The sequence below is a fragment of the Tenrec ecaudatus genome, chromosome 3 (genome assembly GCF_050624435.1).
Source record: "Tenrec ecaudatus isolate mTenEca1 chromosome 3, mTenEca1.hap1, whole genome shotgun sequence".
In the NCBI taxonomy this organism is placed as follows: Eukaryota; Metazoa; Chordata; class Mammalia; order Afrosoricida; family Tenrecidae; genus Tenrec; species Tenrec ecaudatus.
Window position 1 is genome coordinate 153,152,736 of NC_134532.1, and position 20,476 is coordinate 153,173,211.

The following is a 20,476-nucleotide window of genomic DNA, read 5'->3' on the forward strand; positions in this document are numbered from 1 at the left end:
GAGTCAAGAGCTTCATGATGTGGTCACGAGGTAAGGCCTCAGTGATCTCCTCCATTTTACCTTCAGCAGACATCCCCCATGGAAGTTGAGCTGAACCACGCCATGCCTGGACACTCAGCCCTGCTCAGACAGCTGGGGGACACGAGCAGGGGGCAGTTAACCTTTCTAACCACTCGCGTCTGCAGAATGGTAGTCATGGCAGTAGATACTTGATAGGGTTATTCAGAAGACGCAATGATATCAAGCAAAAAAGTTCTTGGCTCAGGGTTATACCTGAAAGTGCTTAATGAATGTTTGTAACACGAATGACTGTATTTTTTTAAAAATTATTCACACTTCTTATACTTACAGTAGAAATCGTTACCCAGTTTAGAGCCCAGTGAATGACTGTTCCCCAACTTTCCTCCTACAACTCTCTTACTTATCCTTTCCCATTTAGCTCAGAAATCACCTCCTCTAAAAGCTTCTTCTACCACCACAACTCCCAGACCGAGCAGAGGTTCCCGGGTGTGTGTGTGTTCGCTCATTCATGCAGCATCGTACACTATGGTTATCCATGAATCATATCCTACCTCCTGCCTCATACAGGAAGCCTCCTGAGGGCAGAGTCTTGATTTTTATACCCTACTGCAGGTGCCAGACATGAAAAACACAGAACACCTCATTGTTCACCAATATATTTCTATTTCTAAGGGATCTAGAGAATATGATCGTAGTTGTTTACAGGTGTCCAATTTATGAGAAACACGAAAAGAGTGAGGTTCAGCAAACTGTATTTTAGAATAAACTAAGACTTCCCCATTAAGTCATCTGAGAAAGACAGTGGCATGTTGTCCTAATACAGATGTACTGCACCAAAGCAAGCCAATCCCACTGCCACTGAATTGATTCTGAATGATATCTCTATAGGATAATGTAGAACTGCCCCATAATGTTTCCAAAGCTAAAAACCTTTTTGGAGACTAAATACCACATCTTTTCCCCATGGAATTCCTGAGTGGGTACAAATTGCTGGCCTTCTGGTTAAAACTGAATTCTTTCACCACTGTGCCAGGAGGAATCCTTCAGGAAAGGGAATACAAAACAGTTCAAGCCTAACAGTGTCCCCGTGGAGGGGCTTCTTGACAACTATAAAGACCTCTTATCACGTATAATGAAGTGAGAAATCTTAGGATATAATCCACGCAGTTTCCTGTGCCTGCTCTTTTCTGGCTTCACATGTATAACCTTACCTCTTGAACCTAAAGGTTTAAGTTTTGAAAAAGTGACGAGCCTATCTTGAGCTTCTAATTGTCTAAAGCGCCTTAGAAGGAGCCTTGAGAGATACGTGTTGAACTCCTAACCACAAAGTTGGCAGTTCAAAGGTACCAGTAGCTCCTCAAGAGAAAGACCAGGCTATCGGCTCCTGAACAGATTTACAGCCTCGGAGAGCCTACAGATCATTGCTATGAGTTGGAATCAACTCAATGGCTTTGGGTTTATTAAAAAATACAACAAACTCACTACCACCAAGTCAATGCAGACTCATTGCAAGTCCTGTGGGTTTCTGTGACTGCAACTGTTTACAGGAGTAGAAAGCCAGTTTTCCTGGTGGTGCCCAACTAGGGACCAACATACACCCACAACACCATCAATGATGAAACTTGGTCTCAAGTACTTCGGACATGGTATCAGGAAGGACGAATCCCTGGAGACAGTCATCATGATTAGTAGAGTCAGCGAATTAAAAAAAAAAAAAAAGTAGACAGCAAAATGGATTCACAGAGTGGTTACAACAATTGGCTCCAGCAGAGTAACAAGGACAATGATGGCGCAGGACAGGCAGCATTTTCTTCTATTCCATTGTGCCAACTCAGTGACGCCTAGCGACCACACCCCATAACAGCAGCTCGGATTCTTTGGCACACAAGTATAGGTAGTTGTAGTTTTTAAGTTACTTTAGCAAGTCCTTTGTTCTTACCCAGAACTTAAATGCTTTTCAAGCAACCGTCAGGAACCTCACATCAAGTGATCTTCCTCGGGATCCTCTGAAGTGGGAGGGGCCAGCAGCATTAGCCCAGAGAGGAAAGCTAGGTTCAGCTAAGTGCCCCATGGGGGGGCGACGGGGGGGGAGACCAGAGCCAGCCCTAATTCTTAGTCTAGCATTCGTCCCACAGCTTTACAAAGTACTGAACGCAAATGTAGGATGGCAGGTCACATGGAAAACACATTGTTAGTGCACTCTTTTGCTTGTAAGAGGAAGACATGATTGCGAGTTAGAGCATCTTTAAGTCACACTCTTTCAGACATGCTTGGATGTCCTCAGCTGAGGACTTGTGGGCCCAAACATCCTGCCTCCCACTGCCCCCACCTGCCCCATCCTTGCCCTTTCCCAGTTGTTAACTTACTCAGCCATCCCACGCTGGGAGTGCGCCGCACTCGAGGGTCATCATCCAAGATGCAGGTTGCTAGGCAGGGCACTGAGTTCTCAAGCGGGCTGCGGGCTTTAGTGTCAGAAGCAGAAGACAGGAGGAGGAGGAGGACACATGAGCAGCCACAGCAAGGATGAGGATGGAAGCATTAATTAAGAAGAAACAAATGCTAAGGCAAATCACACAGGCGGGTTAAAGGAGAACAATGACATCATACATTGACACATCCCTCCCATGACCCTGCACCCATGCAGGGAACAACCCCGCAAGACAGCATGACCAACATCTAAAGCTGTTTACACTCAGACATGATGGTTCTCCAAGTACCAGGGGATGCGTTTCATGTGTTGCAGTGGATGAACTTGTGTACCGCAGGTGTAGTACACAAACCAAGACTGGATACAGAAAACGAATACATAATGAACACTCGTGTCAAGATGTAAGATCGAGACCATTAAGAATTTTGCACCACATAAGCACATACAGAGGGAAGTTACAGTTTTGTGAAGCACAGAGAGATGGGAGGGTGTTGAATTAATAAGCGGATTTGTATGGGGTACCTCCCAGATTTTTGATACATCTTGTGAACAAATGGGTAAAGTGATATTGCATACTGCCACTTCTAAAGTATTTTAACTTGATAAATACAGAACTGGGACTCAGATTCCTTTGTCTCTCTTTTTCAACCCTGCAGAAGCCTGAGTCCGGGATATACACAAAGCAATACCTTCACACAAATAGATTTCAAAATGCGTGTTAAACCCTCATTTCCTGGTGCTCTGTACTTATTGTAATTTCTTATTTGGTGCACGTTTAGGCTCCATCAAGGACAAGCCAATGGTGCGGGTTAGGTATGCAGTACGGCTCCTCCAGGTATTTTTCATCAACTTGGTAGCTCCAGCAACTGCTCCCTAAAGAGAGCTTCAACCGGGCTTCCTGTCATTTACGTTGCTATGCTCATTAAATGCCACACTTCAGGGCTAATAAGAAGCGGACAGCATAATTATCTCTAAGGGATGATAATGAGGCTGGAAATATCTATCATCAGATTGTATACAATCTGACTTGAGAGAGAGTGTTGGGTTTTCCCCCTTAATAAACAAGATAGATATTTAATAATCAAAGCAATAAACAGTAAAGCATACTAGCCAGAGAAAAGGCTAACTCATCTATTCATATATATGTACAAACTATGGGGTCTTCATGGGCCACTGGTGACTGCAGAGGTCAACTTTTAAAGTGAATCATTTACAAATTAATGTAAGTTTATGGCCAAATTTGGGCATCCAGAACATTATAAAATCCAAAAACATTTTTGTCAATTTATCTGTCTGTGTTTAAAAGCTGTAAATAAAGCCAGGACTTGTGAGCGGGCCATCTGTGCTAGCACCTGTTTGAGGCAAATCTGGTGTCTTCTCTTTGCAATCTGAATTTTTAATTGTTTCCCATAATTGAATGTCTTTGCAAGTTTTTATTGCACCAAGAAAAATGAAAAGGGGAAACGAACCAGTTGAGAAGTTTCCAAAATTGCTTTTGTTAAGAGGGAAGCTTTTAAAAATGACTATATCATACTGCCCAAATTTCACCTCCTATTTGACAACTCAGTGACCAGCTTAAAGAAGCAGCCTTCCTGCAGGCTTAAGGAAAGGAAATGGAAGAAGGTGGCTTCCTATCATCCTATTGATCTAAGGAAGACTACACACGAACCTGCGGCAATTCCAGATCACCGAAATCTACAGAGGTTGGTGTTGCGACGTAAACCCAAACCAGCTTCAGATTATTTTCCTTTGGTAAGTATATAGCTACCCAACTTTTATCACAAGGGCCAGGACCTGCCCCTAAAATGCGTGAGGCTTCAAACAACTAACAGACTCTCCTCTATGTCTGCTTTCTCCTCATCTACTCTCAACATGTTAGTGTATTCTTTGTTGGGAACTAGAGTTGGAAATGCCTTTTGCATGTGCAGCCTCCACTGATGCTGAGCCTCCTCATTAGAAGGACAGTGGGACATAGCTTGGCACACACCAGTAAAAGCCTGGCAACAAAGACAAGCATGAAAATGGAACTGCCCATAGAGACCTGGCACCTGTGTTTTAGCACAGCAGTGTGGAGCCATCTGGCTCGATACGTACCCTCACGAAAATTGGGAGGCTCAAAGCATGTTCATTACTTACACTGGCAGACTCCAACATTTTAATTGTTTGACTCTGTATGCACTTCTGTGCAGGAAGGATACCAACTCTGTTACCTGTTCATGTTACCTACTTTCTCTTTATAAATTTTCTCCAGGTCCAACTTTTGAAAAATTCCAAGTGCGGAAGCCAAATTTCTCATATTCATGCCATAATGTGGATGGATTACGTGTGCCTTTCCCGAATATTGCTCTCGTTGTGTCTCTTTTATGCTCCAGGTATCAAGTAAACAGCTTTGCTACTGACTTCCATATTCTCAATGGAATCATTTTTGCCTGGCCCCAGGGATAAGTAATTGCAGAGTTTCACAAAGTGAGTGAGACTACTCCTGGGAGGCAATGCAACAATCCCGGTGGGCAGCAAAACCAGGTATCCGCACTTTAGTCTGCATTATGGGCTAGAGTACACAAGTTTAGCATTGTCAAGGGGTACCGGATCTTTTTTTTTTTTTTTTCTGAAAAGGGGCAGTAAACCAAAAAATCTTGGGAATCTGTGGCATACGTTTTTGTGACTTAATGAGAACAGATATCGCTCTGAAGTTTTCTGAACAAGCGTTTTCGAATCTCAAACATAGAGAAAATAATGTAGCCACTGGTAGTCAATGATTCACGCTTCTCTTAAGAATCAACTTGTTTACAACGATCAATTTTAAACCTGTGCAAGGTAGGTTGTCTCTATTTGAATTAAGCAAATAAACCAAAAAAACTTGTCCAGCAAAATTCAGTTTTAGCTGTCCCATTAAGAAGAAAATATGTTTCATTCATATTAAACTTCTAAGAATCTTTTGGGGTTTCAATATTGTGTGTTCAAACAGTTATCAAGCATCTGCTATGAATTCCTCTTTGCTATTAAACTGACAAATTGAACCCAAGCCTATAGCACATGAGACATTAGTACACGTTATATAGAAAGCTCCATTTAGAAAATCGACAAAGCCTTTCACCTGTCTGTTGCATTTGGTCTGTACCACTGTTTTAGACATAGAACAACTACTAGAAACCCTCCAAGGTCACATGCTTGTAACACAGATTGGATTACCCAACAAGCAAGGTAAGCAAAGAGTACACTTACTTACTAATCGACAGTGAACGATTACACATGGTTTTCTCCACATCTTTGGTTCTGCATCTAGGTACGGCTGACATCCGTCTCTCCTAATCCCACGGCGCTTTCCCACAGAACCAACACCTTTTTCAAGTTAAGAGTCCTTGACAGGGCCGAGTGCCCCGTAAGCAAGGTAAAGATGGTCTTACATGGTTTCACATATGACAGAATAGTAAGTAAGCATGAGTAAACCCTTGCTTGCCTTGCTTATTGGGTAATGAACCTCTTTTTATTCTGAGTAACAATCCTGAACTCATCGATGAGTGGGAAGTACTCACTATGATTAAGAAAACTGAACACCCTTGTAGGTGAGTTAGCATACTAAGTACACTAGGTTCCTACACTTATTTCATGTTTAGTTTCGTCCTTTCATTTGAAAACTTGAGATAAAGACATTTACATTAGAAATATCATCAAGAACAATTCCTGGTATACAATGGGGCTTCAAAAATTAATGGAAAAATAAAAATATATATTATAGAATTTTAAATAAATACATGCATAAAACAGAATTTTTTCACACCCTTTTTGAAGCCTCTCACTGCCATCAAGTAGATTCTAACTCATAATGACTGTACGAGACAGAGTAGAACTGCCCGTGTGGGTTTCTAAGACTGTAAATCTTTGTAGGAGGAGAAAGGCCCATCTTTCTCCCTCAGGATCATGGGTGGCTTCAAACAGCTGACCTGTGTAACCCACCATGTCACTAGGGCCCGTTGGTATAATAAATGCTCAATAATACATAGCAAGTAATTCTTGTTACCACCGCCAATATCACTGATGGAGTGAGGTTCCCTTTGGGAACATCCTGAAGGGTGCTGGAAAATACTAAAGACCTCAATGGTGACCTTGTTTAAATTCAGCTTTAAACTCAACTTACAGTTTTTAAGACATGAGCTCAACACAGCTGCAAAGCAAACCCTCATCTCTTGCATTTTCACTGAAGCAGCGGCTGAGGAAAGAACAGCACGCTCAATCATGCTTGGAAGACTTCGATGGCACGCTCCCTTCTTTTTCCCTTTTTTGGAAGGCATGATAAAGAGTCCACCAGCTCTCACAAATTATGTTTCTCTCCTGCCTCCTCTCCTCTTCTCCTTCTGGCTGCCCTTTCTCCTCCTCTTCTATTTCTCTTTGACAGAGGCCAGGAAGAGTCTCAGCTCTGCTAGCTACTCTCAGCACCAAGTGACCCTCAAGAACCCGAGACTTTACAAGTGCTGTTCCACCCAGGGCCGCAGCCTTGGAAGAAAAGTGACCCAAGGCGGGCAGCAGTGAATTAATGTAACAAAATCCAAAGCCACGGCCACAGAGTTGATTAGTGACCCTATAGGACAATTCAGAACTGCGACTTTGGATTTCCAAAACTGACTCTTTACAGGATCAGAGAGGTTCATCTTTCTTGCAAGAAGCTATGGGTGGGTTTGAATTATTGACCTTGTTGCTAGCAGACTACTGCTTGCCTCACAGCACCACAGGACCGGACTACTTTAAGTACATGGCTGTGAAAATTTAAAAAGGGTGTTCATGAGTGGTAGGATGAGATAAAAAAGAATCATTCCAATTCTTCTCCCCATTCATGGACCCCAGTCATATAAGATAATTATTAAAGACAGTTGTTTAATAAAGGCAACGATAATCAAGTAAAACTATGTTCTTTTGTGATAACATTCTGCAACACACAAGTATATATCCATGTGTGGATTAGTTGCCGATAGCTAAGAATTGTCTTTGCTCAGATATAGTTATAAATCTTTATACTTTAAATTAAAAGTAATATAAATTCCATGCGTGATACCTCATTATGTATGATTTGGCATCTATAAAATTGAGAATTAAGTGGTACTACTTTAAAATTCAAACTCTAAAATGTTTTTTTTCATAAATGAAATGGTAAAGAAAAACATGGAAGCCACATAAAATAACAGGATACAGAATAGTGGTGGCGAATGAAAGCTCTGTTTACCATTAAAAATCGGAATGTCACTACATTTGCCCTTAATTTCTGAATGATAGCGATCCCTTATCATTGCATGGCATTCCATACTCCTCTATACGTTTCAAAAAGATGCATCCTGCACTCCTGGTTATATATACAAACTATGCTCCTTGCTTTGCAGATATTAAAACTGAGGCTCCAGGAGAGCAAAGGGCAGGCTCAACATCGCACTGCTACCCAGTTTCAGCCAGGATTAGAGCGAGGCCTTTGGGATATATGCTGCATGTCTTTGAGACGGTTATAAAGTAAAAGTTTAATGTCAAAAACTAATCAACTATGTTATCTGACATCTACAAATGTATAGATAATGCCTGACTCTTCGTTGTTATAAAGAGCAGAACAAACTAGCAAATCTTCTAAAAGGTAGGACCTTTGGATTAAAAAAGCGTGTTATTGTTTATTTAAAGCTTTAAAGCTTTGGACACGAAATCTACAAGTCCAGTTACCTACCTAAAGAAGAGAGAAGAAAATATAAACGGTACCTGATGAGCTAATTAGAAAATACAATTTAAAACCTGGCATGGAGCACATGCCGACTTTGAGGGACACTACAGAGCTTTCAAGGTTGTAAAACAGCGTCTTCTTTCCCCAGCTGGTGGGTTTAAACTACTGACCTTGCAGTCAGTTCGCAGCCCCACACTTAGACCACAGCACTTCCAGAGCGCTCCTTACGGTGTAAAGAAACCTAGAATCATGACCCACAGCAGCCATATTTCCTCCGTCAGTTGTATAACTAGCCACTATCTAATGTCCTGTACAGAACTGCATCAGACAAACTTGAAATCCCCTCACACTGTGTGTGTGGCAGTGTGCGAAGGGCTCGGCAGCAGCATCCTCTGTTCTGAATGGGATTTGAAGAGAGGAATCCAGAGAGAACCAGTCAAGAGGCTATAACAGGTGGGGGGAACTCTCTCGTATCTTTTCATTCCACTTTTCCACACATGTTACAAAACTCCTTGGTGTGTGATAGCAACAAGGGGGTGGGGGGAGCAGCCAGGCCATAGTTTTCCATTTTCAAATTTAAAGGAAAAATAGGGGAAGCAGTAAATGAAAAGTCGAGCACCACGGTCACTCTGGATCAAGTCTTGAGGACCCATAACAGAGGAGATGAAAGGGGTGGAGGAAGGAAGGTGGGAGCTAGCGCTGAGGCCCAGAGCGGCCACTGAATCCTGCCATATACCTGCCAGCGCACTTTAAATGCCTAGATGCCCAGTGTGGTGGGCACCTCCCCGACAGCCACTGAGCACAAATTAGGGCCAACAACACAGACAGACTGAGGGGCTGTGGTGAGAAGACTTCCTCTCATCCAATTTCAGGAAAAGGTTTGGGGATCAGTGTTTTATCTCAGAGTTTCTTCTGACGAGTAAGCTAAAAAATGAAGTTCAGAGCCTCGGTCTGATTGGATAACCAACGCTACTTCTCAATGAAGGACACCTGCACTCCAGCAAGGCCCGGCAAGGTCTGGCTTTGGGGCAATCTTAGGAAAGAGGGGGCGTGACTGGACAAGAATAGAGGAGACGGGCTCTCCTTAAAGTTCTACAAAAGCAGTGAAAGCAGACTGCACAAATTAAGACCCGCATATTTTGAGAGCCTTAAACTGGGTCTCGTTGATCTTCGGTAAGTCTTTCATCAGGTAATACAAGTCAAAAACATCTATTTAAAGTGTCAGTAAGGTATTATTTAATGCAGGCCATCCTCTAAACTGTATTTTTAAAATAGGGTTATCAATAACCCTATGATTTATCGAGGAATGGAATTAGAAAATAATGAAAAATTTCCATGAACTTTTTGAATGGGTAACTATCAGTTAAGCATATATTTTTATTTCATCTCTCCAACGAAAGGCAAAATAAATGCATCTCACCTGATTTTTAAGCTACTGCCAAGGAATGTTCATGCAATGAAAGTTATTTTCATAGTAAACTTAAATAATACAGAGTAATTAACTAGGTATCTCTGAGAAAATTATTAGCTGAAATCACATGAAATTGCTAATAGTCATCTGAATCTTATCCAAACACACAGCAATTGTATATGGTTCACCTAAAACTCTAGTGGGAAAGAATTAAAATAGGTGGAGGGAAACCCAACCCCAGAGGATATGAAAACCTTATTAATTCATTCATGCGACACTAACTCTATCTATGCAAATGCCTCAATTAATATATTGAGAAATCATAACCTACAATCATTTGCCTACAATTTAGTGCCTGAAAGACACGTCCATCAGAATTCACAGGTATCTCAGGAGTGGCAACTTCACAATAATTAACATCTTGGAAGCTAGCCTGATTCTCTCCTGACTTACTACAAATAAAAATATTTCTCATTTCTTTTCATAAATATCAAACTATCTTGAACCCCCATCACACCAGGATCCTAAAAGCTGAGCGTGAAGTCTTCAGGTATGAACAGAGAAAGTGGTATGCTGGAAAATAGTCAACAACTGTATTTACAGAAAATATACATGTGACTATTGATATATATTATAAATTACATGAATAAAAGGTACTGTGGAATAAAAATAAAATACATGATGCCATTTTCTTTTAGCAGAGAATCGTCCCTTTTTATTGTAAACTCCAAATAGCCAACTGACTCTCATCAAAGACTTGTGATGATTTTGACAATTTCATGCATCAGTAGCCAACTTGTCCCTCTGCAAGTGGTGAGACAGCGTAGTTCCAATCTCAGTATTGATTAATATTTTCACACATGTTTATGAGCAAGCAGTGACACAAAGAAGACATATGTCAGACTTCACTCATTCCTCAGTGATGTGAATGATACCTTTGCTAAGCTGAATAATAGGCTTCAAGCACTAGGAGAATATGTCCTCAATTTTATGAGCTATTCTCACCTTAGCAGTTACAGTTATACACATGACATACGTGTCAATGAAATCTACATTATTAGCCTTTTCTCCATCACTTTTTAAAATCTCAGACACAATCGACAAAAAGAATAAATCAACTTCTGATCCATCATGCTTGCAGATTTGTGTGGTATAAATTCTATCCAGGGGCCGATTTCTAGCTACGGACATAAAAGCACGAAATGTGGAGCTGGGAAGAGCTGCACCACGGTGCACCATTATATAGTACTTCCACCAAACAGACACAAGATACGCAGATACCTAAACGAGTCATGTATTTCATCGGGATCAACACAAAGCTGGTTCCTGTAAAGCAATGGTTAAAGATGGTCCCAATTCCTAACTTTTCCAAACCATTGTACCATTCCATCATTGCAAACATCAGGTACTTCCCTCCCTTCAGCTCCTCGGCTGTGCTTTCTTTCTCGCTCTCTAGGTCTGGTCGTTTGCTGTAACCGTCTCACTGAATTCCTGACGGCACTTACACTTCATGGGTTTATGAGGAAGTCTCATGGCACAACTGAGGATCAAGATCAACTTGGAAGTAATCGCAACTCGGGACAGTCTCTCAAGCTGGAGAGAGAGCAAGGGCTTGGCTCCATGGGTCAGCAACTGCTACAGGCGCCGGTGCTGTGCTTGTGGTGCCTGCCTCTCACCACTCACGCTCCTGTGCCGCCATCTCTCATGGCCTTCCATGCCATCAGTCCTCTTTCTCCCTGGGCCTTGCTTGCAGCCGAATCAGATGGAAAACTGACCCATTAGGGTCCCTTGTACCTTATTCACCTGGTCCCATCCTGACATTATCAGCAAGCGAGCCAATCTCCTTGGTGGGCCACAAACATCACGTTTCTATGGTTCCTCGCAGTCCTTTCTGGGAGATCCAAAGGTCATTTTAAGAATAGTCATGTGTCACTTTGCATTTACGAAACATTCTTGGAAATGGAATATTCTGTGATTTAGATGTTGTGTGAACACCGATGTCCAGAGAGTGATGCTTCCTCTGGCTTTGGCCTAGGGGCTACTGGGCAGTGCACGGTCCAGGCAATGCTTGATGAGGAAGGACTCAGGTGAGCACTCCATCACGTCCCTCCAGCAGGAAGCCCAGGCAGCGCCGCTGTGGGAGCGTCAGGTGAGCATTCTGAGAAGTCACACTCCTCAACATGCGCACCCCACCACCCCCTCCACTATAGCTGCCCTCTCCGCTAAGACTGCAGGGAAGCGCAGCTCAAAAGGGAGAATCTTCCCAGGAAAGGATGGTTGTGCCCTGGCTAGTCAGGGGGCATAACTTTCCACTGAGGCCCTATGGGATCAAGCAGGCAAAAGGCAGAGCCGAGGCCTACCAGGTTGCACAGCCGAGGGGACGGGCCGGGGTTGGGAGTTTGGGCCTGGGCCTCCAGTGTCCCACACTAAGGGAATTCCAGGCCTTGTGTATTAAGCTCTGGCCTCCACACAAGGTGCTGGCACATGCAGTTAGCTACTGCATCAACTGATGCTAAGGGACACATCGGGTAAATCACTATGTTTCAAAGAATACAAGAGAATAAGGGAGCTATGTTCTTAGAGCACTTGATACCTTTTTACACAAAATGAATTAGTTGTAATTTTAGGTAATTTGATTTTTAATAATGGCTGTGCTTAACAACATGCTGGAAAAATTATTGATGATAATTGAATCTTTAAGAATAGAGAAGGGCACACTGCAGAGAAATGAAAACATTTCCAATTTGAGGTGTAATCTCCATAAATTTTGGCTTTCTGTTACATTACATTGTTTGGGATTATAATGAATGCTGGAAATATCACCGACTTTAACTTAGGAAAGAAAATTAAGGTGACACAAATTTATCTAAGTCTTATATATGTGAGGATATTGAGATCTAACTTCAGCTATCACAGTTATAAAATGACAACTTGCCTTATTAAAATAGTAGCAATAATTATGTAAGGCTTTAGAGATTAATTCTAAGAACATTTCACCGTCATTAATGATACTAAGTAATTAAGGCCTAAAATAGAAAGGTGAATGCCTAAACTTTCGAGTTTGGAATAAACAGTGCGAGAAAACCAAAGATTTGCCATCTGATCATTTATAATCATGTACCTTGGGGGCACGTGAAATTGATTGCTAGAGAATCTTTGAAAGTCAAAGATTGCCCCTGGATATATTTAAAGGGAGTTAGGTAACAGAAAGGCCAATAATAACATGTTTTAAAAAGACCTAATCGTATTCCTTGCTTCAGGGTGCAAGCTGATCAGTTGACAAGCAGGAAAAGAGCTGCCTGCCCTTCCTTCTGGCTTTCTGCCTGGCAGATATAGCATTTCACAAATGAAAAGGTGAATGACGAAGGCAATTTCAACTTGCCGCTGAGTACAAAGATCTACAAAGATCTACGGGTAGGATAAAAGGCTGAATGGCTTGAGCAATGTCAACCCATTAGTTGTATTGCACATCCAAATACTTTCTTCCAAAGCACAAAGTCCTGGGCTCCAAGACCTATCTGTTCCCAATTTCTACCCAGCCTGCACTTCCAAGAAGCGGCAGTTTCCACCACGCTGGTGGCAGGCATTCTGACCCAGCTGAGCAAATCCTCTTTCTCTCTGCGATACAGCAGTATTTGAAAACAGTATACTTTCTCAGTCCTTAAATCTACCACACAGTACATGGGTAAAAACCAAAATATTAAAAGCCTACAATTAGATTTAATTTTATATAAGAAAGGGGATTATCATATAAGATATAAAAGGGCACTGATTAATTGCTACTGTTTTAAAAATGAGTGGTTTTCGAAAATGAAATATTTGTGACATCATTTATAACAAATCGTTTATCCGGTGTCACTTCCAACCATTAAGCAGCCCTTAGATTCAAAAATATACCTTCAAAAAAGAGAGAATACACACAAAAGCCAAAACATTTCTCATCAATAATAATATTCTAGATAACAGTAGATACCGTTGACTTGGAATATGGATTTCTTTAGTGCTTGTTTTCATATGAAAATGTTGCTTAAATTTTATTTATGTCCTGTTTTGTTTTTAAAGAAAGACAAAAATTTAAGGCAATCCAATCAATAAATATAAGTCACTAAATAATAGTAAGCTTTTCAATTTGTTCTATTGAATAACTAAAATCAAAATAAGAAACAACAGTGATGTAATGGTTAATAAATATGCCAGAGAAAGCTTCCTAATAGTGAGCTCTTACCCAGACAACTATCCATTTTTATAAATCAGAAAACAATATTTGCAAGGAAAGCAGTTGAATGCGTTGGAGTCCAGTTGATTACAATTCACTCGATCCATCTTGTCCATGACGACATGTGGCAGGCTATCCTGGCAATGCCGCGGAAGGCCCTAACGATTACCCTTAATGCTAACACTGATGGGGGGCGGGGGCAGAAGATAAGAAGAGCTGGTTCTACCAGCCCAGTGCTTCGCAACTCTTTCCACCATCCTTTAACTTTCCATATTTCACGAAAATTCTATTTTTCCCTTCTCAGATTTCTCCCAACCATGAAATAAATGTTAAACCAAGAAAAATAAAAATGATTGACACAGTACAGGAAATGCTGGCCAAGGCCCTACAGTGTACACAGGACACACTGCTTTTCCATTCTTATGTAATACCCTACATCTTCGATAATTACTTTTACACCATGACTGCCATGATCATGAGCCCCGAAAGCAGATTTTTTTTTTAGGTAATAATGATGAGTGTTACATTGATGGAGTGACCAACTATAAGCTAGACATCCTCCCACGTACCAAGCAAATACTTCAAGATGTGATGGTTGGGGCATTCCTTATTTTCCTATCCTTCGTGTACTCTAGCCCTGACAAACGGTCCGATCTAAAACAGATTTCATAAAGCACTCAATAATCTAAAAATTTGCTTATTTGTATGAAATATTCCATGATTCATCAAGGCACCCCTAGCATTTGCAGCTGAAATCTTCCCAGCAGGACGGCAAACCTGCCCAGTGAGAAAAACAGTGTAACTGTGACATGGTTATGGCATATGACGTTGAAAATGGAGGGCAAATGGAGCACGGGAAAGGACAGAGGCCCAGAGACGTGTAAGGTGAGTGTAAGAGAAAGCAGCAGTCAGCAGGCCCTGCATTACCATTATCAGGGTTGGTAAACATCCTACTTGCACTGGACACTGTCTTCCCAATGTCGGCCAGGGATCGAAGGTTGGATTTCTTGGTTTGATGCCGGTGCTTCCGGAGCAAAGTATAAGTCACTTTATCCTTGAGGTCAGGTTTCAAGAGGCCCGTCTCAATCTGATGGTCAACAATCATCTCTAATACAAAAGTAAGACAAGACAAAAACAAAGCGCAGTTGTAAGAGACCACAACATTAATCTATTACTCTCACTTTATAGATGCCATCTTTAAATTGTACATCAACGGAAGGCGGGGTAGAGAGGGGGAACCGATTAGAAGGATCTACATGTGACCTCCTCACTGGGGGACGGAGAACAGAAAAGTGGGTGAAGGGAGACATCGGACAGAGTAATATATGACAAAATAATAATTTATAAATTATCAAGGGTTCATGAGGAAGGGAGAGGGTAGCGGGGAGGGAGGGGGAGAATGAGGACCTGATGCCAGGGGCTTATATGGAAAGCAAGTGTTTTGAGAACGATGAGGGTAACAAATGTGCTTTATACAATTGATGTATGTATGGATTGTTGTTAAGAGTTGTATGAGCCCCCAATAAAACAGTTAGAAGAAGAAGAAGAAGAGAAGGAGGAGGAGAAGGGGGGGGGCCGGTCCCTGAGGAAGGACCTCATGTTGGAGATGGAGAAGGGCAGTGAAAGAGGAAGCCCTTCCATGTGACGGACTGGCGCAGTGGCCGCACACAACGGACGCAACTATGACAATGTGTCGGTGGCGCAGGACCAGGCGCTAGTTCGTGCTGTTGCCCAGGGGGGTCACCTGTGTTGGGACTCACTTGCTAGCGCCAGACATCATGAAATTAGACACAGAAAAGGAGGTGGCGCATTGCCGCACTGGATGAAATATTTCTCAGAGTTTCAGAGTACTTAAAGTATGAATCGCATTCCTTTTTTTGTTTATAACATTTATTATTTGATGTTTATAAAATGTATTATTCAAAGGTAAAATTGGGTAAGGGCTAGGCACAGTGCTCAAACATGATTGTTGCTCGATGCCTTTATGCCAGCCTGGCTCAGAGCAGCCCCGTGTGCACCGGAACCCAACACGGCCAGTCCGGCACCATACGCACCGTCACGGCTTTCTTGATGTTCATGGTTGCAGTTCCGCGTCAGTTCATCTTGTTGCGAGACTTCCTCTTTCTTGCCGACCTTTCACTTGTCCCAGCATGATGTCCCTTTCCTGGTCCTTTCTGATAACATGTCCCACGTATGTGACAGGAAGTCAGACTATCCTGGTTTCTAAAGGGCATGATGGCTGGCTGTGCTTCTTCCAAAACGGCGTTGTTCCGTCTTCTAGCAGGCCGTGCTACATGGACTCTTCTCTGCCAACACCCCCATTCACATGCATCCATCCTTCTCTGGCCTTTCATATTCAGTGTTCGGCTTTTGTGTGCATATGAAGTATGAAGATACCACTGGCAGTACCGGGATGTGGGCCAGGTCTACCTTAGTCTTCAGTGTGAACACTGTTTAAAGGGGCATTTTCGCCACGGATTTGTCTAGTGCAGTATGTCATTTGATTTCTTGACTGTTGTTTTCATGAACTGTGAACCCAAGTAAACTAGAATCCCTGAGAAGGTCAGTCTCTTCTCCACGTTTCACGACATTGTTTATTAGTTCCACAGTGAGGATGTTTTGTTTTGCTTTGCTGTTATGGTAGTTACATAATCTGGTGTCAATTTGAGGATTAACAGTGTAGGGGTGGAGTCTAGCCTGTCAATCAGATCACAGCCCATGAGGCCTCTGTGTGGGCCTGCCCTTCACCTGAGGATTCTGAGAACTATGGTATTCCTCCTTGGAGGAGGGAGACACTCTCTCTCATGGTTCACTCTCTGTGAGACATCTTTGTGGTGAAGACACATGGAGAGAGGCTGATGGAGCCAGATCTCTGGAGCCGGAGAAGCCATGTGGAGACCCCTGCCAGTGCTGAGATGCTTCCACTGCCACTGGATCCATAAGACTTCCCACCCACTGGCCTGTGATCTTCCTGCATTCGGTGTCATTTGCATGTGTTTCATGAGTCTGAAGAGGGCTTTATAGATTGGCATTGAACATATGGGCTAATATTGTACTTATGGACTTGATCTGGTCTTGGCTGGGATGTTTTCTCACTATTCAACTGCTCTTGTTTATAAAGCTCTTTCTTAGGCACAAAAAATTCCACATCAACATAGCATTTTCCAAATTGCCAACTTCCCACTTTGCATGAAGGATAAAGGCACTGGCACTATTAATGAGGAGTTATCAAGATTCCGGTGTTAATAATATGTTTGGAGAGGCAGGATAGTCTTTTGCTCACTTTTTTTTTCAATCCCAGTTAATCGTGAATTCACATAAATTATATTTTTCTGTAACATAGTCAAGTTCATAATTTGCATTTTTAAATTACATGAATAAAGTAGATTCAAAATTTTAATGTATACTCTCATAGCAAGTGTGCCAGAAATATGAATGATGTGGGAAAAAACTTTGAGGAGAATACATAAAAATTAAAGTAGTAAGATTGTTGATTTACTTTTCTACTTTCCCGAGTTCTTCTGCAATATAATATTAGAAAGTTTATAATAGGATCTGGTAAAGGACAGCAATGCCTTTCCAATATCAGTTTCTGTTCATGCCAATTAATTCAACAGAAGAGACATTAAACTACAAAATTATATCTTAATCTTTTGTAAGAAGGGAGGCTTATTCTAAATCCTTTATAATGCATTTCCATTAGCCATTTCAAAGTATAGCCTGATGAAAATCTTCTATGAAATTTTAATATCTTAGTCTTACTACAAAATAAATTAATGAAGTTTCTATGAGCTCTTTTTTAGTGAAGTTTTAACCAAAACCTAAGACTATTTCACTGGAATTGCTCTGTGCATCTCTCTGCTAAGAGCAAGTTTACTTCAATAGAAAGCTGTTGGTTTTTTGAAGTTCATTTCCCCAAGTAACGGGTAGCAGTGTGTCTGAAATGTAGCCTGGTGCATTCTACTCTGATGCCATGATCGGCCAGCAACTATGTCCTCCACCTCAGGTGAGTTTAAGGCCCAAACAGTATCGTGTCTGCACAAGCTATGCACTGTTGGGAAATGACCTCACCCTACACAAGTAGGATTTTGGCTTCTACATAGAATCAGAGCAACGAGTCCATGGGTCAGGTTTACTTTAGTCCTCAAAGGAAAATCTATGCCTTACATCGATGCCATAAACGCCACACTGGACTACTTGCTGGGACACTAGGAAAAGTCTCTGCCCCCTAAGAGTGTTTTGGTTTGGGAGGGGCCTTAACTCTGAGTAATTTTTGCCTAAACATACCCAACAGTAAAATTCTCAAAGTTGAACCTGTGATCACATTTAACTCTCTATTCCACAGTAAAATAATTAAGTGACTGCTGAACACACCCTTTCTAATTTCCCTTAAGTCTTGTTCAGGGTGGAAAGTCCACTCTAGAGAAACCAAGGACGCTAATAAACAGCCCAACATATCTGCAGCGTGTTATAAAACGCCTACTCTAATTCCAGGGCCGGGGATTAAAGTGTTTCTTATCTACGTTCCTGGGAGGGCTTCCTACTATTCTTGTCATCCCTTGTGATTGTAAACCAATTGAGCCGACCCTGTGTTACTAAGGCCTAGAAATCACCAATTACAACAGGTTAAAATCTAGGTGGCTTATGCCCTTCATGAAGTTTCTTTTTAAATGCCCCACGCTATGGGGATCTCTTTAAACATAAACTACAAAACCTTTCAGACAAAACGCAGGGCAGAAACATTTCACAGCTACATGGAAACTAAACCTTCAGTGTTCAAAATCCCACTGACACTGACTAAGTAGGAGGGAGAGTGCCAACTAGAGGACAGTAGAGCTAAAGGAATCTTAAGGGGCTGCAACTTCAAGCTCTGGGTATAAGGATGAGAAAAGGGAGCGCTGAAGAGGTAACTGAGAAACAGACATAGATGAACTAGCGCCAACTCCCCCACCCTCGTTATTTCCCCCGCCCCCCAAAAATAATACTAACCCAGATTTTCTGGCTCTTAGTTTAGAGGTTTTCCACATCACACAGTATTTTCCTTTATTTAAAGGGGAAGCTATAAAAACATTTTTATACAGGCAGATTGTTTGCAAACCAAGAGAAGATGCCCATTCTAACTGGAAAAAAAATGGCAACAGTCATTTAAAAAAATGTTTCTTAAAAGCTATATGAAAGGCAAAAAAAAAGAAAGACCAACAACTCATGGAGAAATAGTGAACGTCAAGATTAGCAAAGAGAATGAAAAGAACTACTACTATGTAGTCAACGATGAGGTGGGTCTGCCTTTCTGTGGCCGATTTCAGCTGTGTGCTGGGCAGCACTGCTCCGGGGAGTTGTCAAAGCTTTGACTTTTCCAAAGAAATCAGCAGGACCTTTCAAGTCACCTTTGGGTGAGTTTAAAACAGTGGTAGTCTTGGAGATGGTAACTGACTGGTACCACAGTTTGTACCACCAACTCCAGGAAGGTCATTGTGGTTGTTACCTAACTGGTGTCAGCTTGCAATGGGGTGGACGCTAGTCTGTCAACCAGGTCGCTGCTTGATGACCTCATCTGGAGGCATGAAGGAGATAAACAGCTCCCTGGAGGCCAGATTCACTCGCTCACTCCCTGTGTGACTTTGCTGACAATGAGCCAGATGCTGATGGAGCTATGCGGATGCAGCCAGAGCCTGGAGCTGGAGGAGCCACGCGGAGATCCTGTGAGCGCTGAGATGTTTCCACTGCCACTGGATCCATGACTTTCCACCCACTGACCTGTGATCTTCCTGCATTTAGAGTCATTGCATGTGTTTCATGAGTCTTAAGAGGAATTTATAGATTGATATCAGACATATGAGCGAATATCCAGCTTATGGACTTGATCTGGCGTGAGCTGGATATTTTCTCAATATTCAATTGCTTTAATATATAAAGCTCTTTCTTATACACATATTAGTGTCTATGAACTTTTTTCTCTAGACAATCCAGACTAACGGAGTCATTAATTAATGTCATTCATTCCATATGTGGATGATGACAGTATGAACTAGTACAACCTTTCCTGATGAGCATTTGGCAGATATGTACATGCAAACACTTTAACATGTTCAAACCCCTTGAACATTCCACCACTAGAAATTTACACGAAGAAAACTGTCAGCTTCATAAATGTATAGCACAGATGCTCTCAATACCCGATAATGGAGTAGTGCTGAATATTTCGCAGCCATTCAAATGACTGTGTCAATGTATATTTTGTTACATGGAAAGACAGTCACATGTGCGCACTTTAGACTCAGGTTAAAGAGTGCTGCATGGCCCCATGCTGGGAAACAAAATACATGTGTGTAAAACAGGTGACGAGGAAACATTCTGGGCAGACGGAGCTGAAATATTGGACGAGCTACTATCTTTATATGTGTATTATTTTCTCATGATTATTTTTGGATGAACATATATTATTTTTGTAATTTAAAATATGGGGATTCTGCCATATTTTTAAAAGCAATAAAAAATATAATAACCCATCTGCCAACACGCACAGCTCAGGAATGCCTTTAAACAAAATATAAAAATGAGACCTCCAAAAATAGAACTATATTTTCCAGATCCATTTCCTAGCATAATAAAATACTTGAAATGGCTTATAACTTTTTTTTTAAGGAGGGAAGGAAATTCCTGCATACTTGGCCACCTATGTGAATGACACTCTTTAAATGTCGG

General features: G+C 41.7%; 1 protein-coding gene across 2 annotated transcripts in view; it reads right to left on the minus strand.

Moving 5' to 3' along the window:
• SLC4A4 (solute carrier family 4 member 4) overlaps nucleotides 1-20,476 on the minus strand; it is a 343,893-nt gene that overhangs the window by 191,112 nt on the left and 132,305 nt on the right. For both annotated transcript variants that reach the window (XM_075544222.1, XM_075544221.1), the window contains exon 5: nucleotides 14,699-14,878. In XM_075544222.1, coding sequence (XP_075400337.1) covers nucleotides 14,699-14,878 — 180 coding nt within the window. The remainder of the gene's footprint in view (nucleotides 1-14,698; nucleotides 14,879-20,476) is intronic.